This window comes from Rhagoletis zephyria, unplaced genomic scaffold, assembly GCF_001687245.7.
Source record: "Rhagoletis zephyria isolate East Lansing unplaced genomic scaffold, Rhagoletis_zephyria_1.1 Rzeph_scaffold_03627, whole genome shotgun sequence".
Lineage (NCBI taxonomy): Eukaryota > Metazoa > Arthropoda > Insecta > Diptera > Tephritidae > Rhagoletis > Rhagoletis zephyria.
Window position 1 is genome coordinate 24,052 of NW_016160710.1, and position 3,745 is coordinate 27,796.

General features: G+C 32.4%; 1 protein-coding gene across 2 annotated transcripts in view; it reads right to left on the minus strand.

Annotated features, from left to right (window-relative positions):
- Nucleotides 1–3,745, minus strand: part of Fuca (alpha-L-fucosidase) — a 48,377-nt gene that overhangs the window by 12,156 nt on the left and 32,476 nt on the right. For both annotated transcript variants that reach the window (XM_017624458.1, XM_017624457.1), the window contains one exon: nt 2,668–2,917. In XM_017624458.1, coding sequence (XP_017479947.1) covers nt 2,668–2,917 — 250 coding nt within the window. The remainder of the gene's footprint in view (nt 1–2,667; nt 2,918–3,745) is intronic.

Genomic DNA, 3,745 nt, shown 5'->3' on the forward strand with positions numbered 1-3,745 from the left:
GTCTTCTCGCTCCCACACATAAAATCGGCTCCTTTACTTGTGCAGAATGTTGCTTACTCTATAGTTTCTAGTGGTATTAGTAGTAAAACAAATTCTTCATACTAAATATTCGTTGGCGTCACCTTCGTTTGCGTAATTTTCTAGAACAAGTGTAGAATAGCGACCGTTTAGCTATAAAATAACCAAAAATGCCGATTGATAGAACTTTTTACGCTGATTTCAACGATACCAAATTTAGGTAAAAAAAAGAAGGTATAAGAGGTTTATTTGTATTTTTTATTATCACTAAATTGTTGACACCCAAAAGTAGATCATGATAAAATATGTAATATCGAATTAAAGATAATGACTTGTACTTTCTAAATAATATAAAATTCGTTACCATTAATTATGCAGGTTATTAAGGTTATTTCATGAAAAAATAATATTTGTTCGCTTTTTAGTGGTTTTGGTTTAAAAATACAAAAGTTATAAATTATGTAAATCAGCTGAAGAACAAATTAATTAGCTTTATGGTGACGTCATTAGCTTTTTAATCGATTACAAAGTTCATAAGATATTAATATTTAAAGTATCTAAGAACTGAACTTTAACCTTCTAGAACCTCTTCATTTTTTAATTGCGCCAAATCATTTTGGCATGGTTGAAATTTGCATAAAAAGTTCTATTGATCTGCTTTTTTCGTTTTTGCATAGCTGAACGGTCGGTATTCTAGATTTGTTCCCGGAAATGACGAATAACTTAAATCAAAAATGCATATTTATATGTATTGTTTAGTATTTCCATTAAAACACCAAATATATTGCAAATTCACATAGAATTAATTATACATATTTTACTTCTAATTGTATACTTTGCGCACTTTTTTAGTACCTTTCTACTACCGTTTTCGCAAAATGCGATCAAATTCTTCCCATTTCTCTTACTTCCAAAATACAAATCTAGATAAAGGAGTGTCAAATTTTAGCTGTCACAAATTACACAACCTTGTATTATTAAATCATGGCCTTATTCATAAAAAATAAAGTAGGTTTAAAGAAATTTAGAAAATGACGTTTTCATAAATTTTTCAGTTTTTAAACCTTTTTTAAAGCTACTTTATTTTTTTATGAATAAGGCCATTAAATTATATTGCTGGAAAACGCCAGTCTGCCTCTCAACGGTTTTACCTTGTAATGTTTTTATCATGGTAGCGTGTATCTTTACTTGCCCTAAAAAAACATGAAAAATCGTATTAAACCTGATTTCGAATTTTGAACCCACTCACCCTACATGAAATTCAACGGAATTAGCCATATTTATAGTTGCGTTCCAGGTGCATCACGATTTGCAGGTTTTACAGGATTTGCAGGAACAGCTGTTTTCTCCATTAATAAACCTTATGGAAGGTGGTCACCTGGAACGGCTTCCTGTAAAAACCTGCAAAACGTGAAGTATCTGGAACGCAACTTATGTATGCTGTGAATATAAACATTTTTTCAAATTTTCTGTTGTTCATGAAACGTATGAAGCCTTTGGCACTGCCGCAGACAGCGCTGCTCTTACTTGTTTTATTTTGAAACCAAAAAATATTTAGAGGTCGCTCAAAACGCTCAAAGTTGTTCATGTCTTTTATAGGGAGAAAAAACATCTTTTCGTATAGAATTCTTTAAAATCAATATTTTTCGATCTAAACTCTAGTTCCATTGCATTTTTTGGGCTTTTGGCGGACCGATAAAATATAGTTACTATAAAAAAATGATTAGAATTCTTTAAAATCAATATTTTTCGATCTGAACTCTAGTTCTCTTGAAGAGAGTCCTCCCATTGCCATTTTTTTGGGCTTTTGGCGGACCGATAAAATATAGTTACTATGAAAAAATGGTTAAATAAACGATTTGGTATTATTATTGGGAATCTCCTGCAGAGAAACAGAGTTTTCCGATCAAAATGTATTTATTTTAAAGAATTCTATACCATTTCTACGAAAAGTGTTTTTTTCTTATATGAAATATGTATGTATGTACCTACAAGGAAAATTTTGAGCGCTTTGATCGACCTCTAAATATTTTTTGATTTCAAAATAAAAAATGGGGGTATATTTTTTCGGTATAGAACAATCCTAGAGTGTGGGAGCATAAAAATTCCGACTTTACTTTTTCACATGCATTTTGGACTACCCTAATGTACATACATATATGAACATACATACCCAGCCAGCAAAATATCCGGAAACGTATCCGAAAATGGAAACAAACGATTTCATTATGAACTTCACAGAGACTTTTTCATAGTTACAGGAAACCAAACAAAAAACAATTTTAAGATTCAGCAATTATTTCAATTTGAATAAATATAATTTTAATATATTGCTTCTGACGGAATTCGAACCTGGGACCTCCTGAAAGCTAACAAATAGTAGCACACTTCTCTGCACACTCAGCTACTGGCGAATACGTATACATGTTTTCAAATGCTCAGTTTGAACAAATATTTTAAAATTATTGTTTTGAAATAAGATGATGACATTTTTCGGATATAAAAATATATGGAAATCGTTTTCTGAACGTTACCGGATACGAAAAATGTACGAAAACTGCACTTTCGGCAAAAAGTACGTTTCTCTGCTGGCTGGGTGTGTATATGGATACATCCACAACTTTAGTAAAGAGAACAAATGAAATTTACCAAGCAATAAATTCTTCCGACTTCCAATATTTCGACGGTGCTTCCCAATCCCCGTCTGACCATAGGATTTCTGGTAGGTACTCATTTACCAATTCAATTTGCTCTGGGCGCAATTTTCTATTTACATAATTTTGTTCCAAAAATATATGCAATTTATCATTGATATATAGCCGATTGAACCATTCGAAAAGTGAATAGTATAAACCAAACTTGAGTGTTGTCTCTTTGCGAATCGCGGAAGAAAGTTCACCTGAAAATATTAAAAGTAAGTATTAGATAACTTGCAAGGGAATAGGAAACACAAAACCAAAATACTAAAACATGGGTATTAAAAAAAAATCGTTGTGGCGTATTCATAGTCAAAATAAAGTTAGTTGCTTTTTGACATAATTTTCAAATACTATACTAGAGTTCAATCTTTGATGCGATAAATCGAAAGGCAAAAATGAGCGGTTTATTTTGCACAACAACACTGTTTTTTGGCTGCGACACCTCAAACAGTTCAGTTCAGTTCAGCGCGGTCTCAAATGAAGATGAAGACGAAGCCGAAGACGAATCGCTTGCGTTGGGGGCAAGCTGGCTAGTGTACATAGTGGAAGATGAATGATATGAAGATTTGTTCCTAAATAAAACGTTTTTTTAGATAAATTTAAAAGAAAATAAAGAAAAAAACAGCAATTCATGAAATAAATTTGTGTAGGACAGACATTTTTCGAATATATAAGAATGCCAATTAATACGTTTGACTACATTTTGTCAAAAATTTAGCCATTTCTTGAAAAACGCATTTTTTTCACAATTGAAAACAGTTAAATAAAATGTAAACAACTCATCACAACACAGATTCAAGCTGACCGCTTGCCTAAGGTCTTCATCTTCGTCTTCGTCTCCGCTTGCACTGTGATCACTTTCACATGTTTACTAATGCACTGTTTTTCGTTTTCGGCTTCGTCTTCATCTTCATATTCATCTTCGGTTTCGCTTCCACTCTGTCTGCAACCTAAGGCCTTTCAAGCTACCGGAATATCCGACATAATATTTATTCTGGCCTCATTTGCCTTCTACGATGACTTTGGCG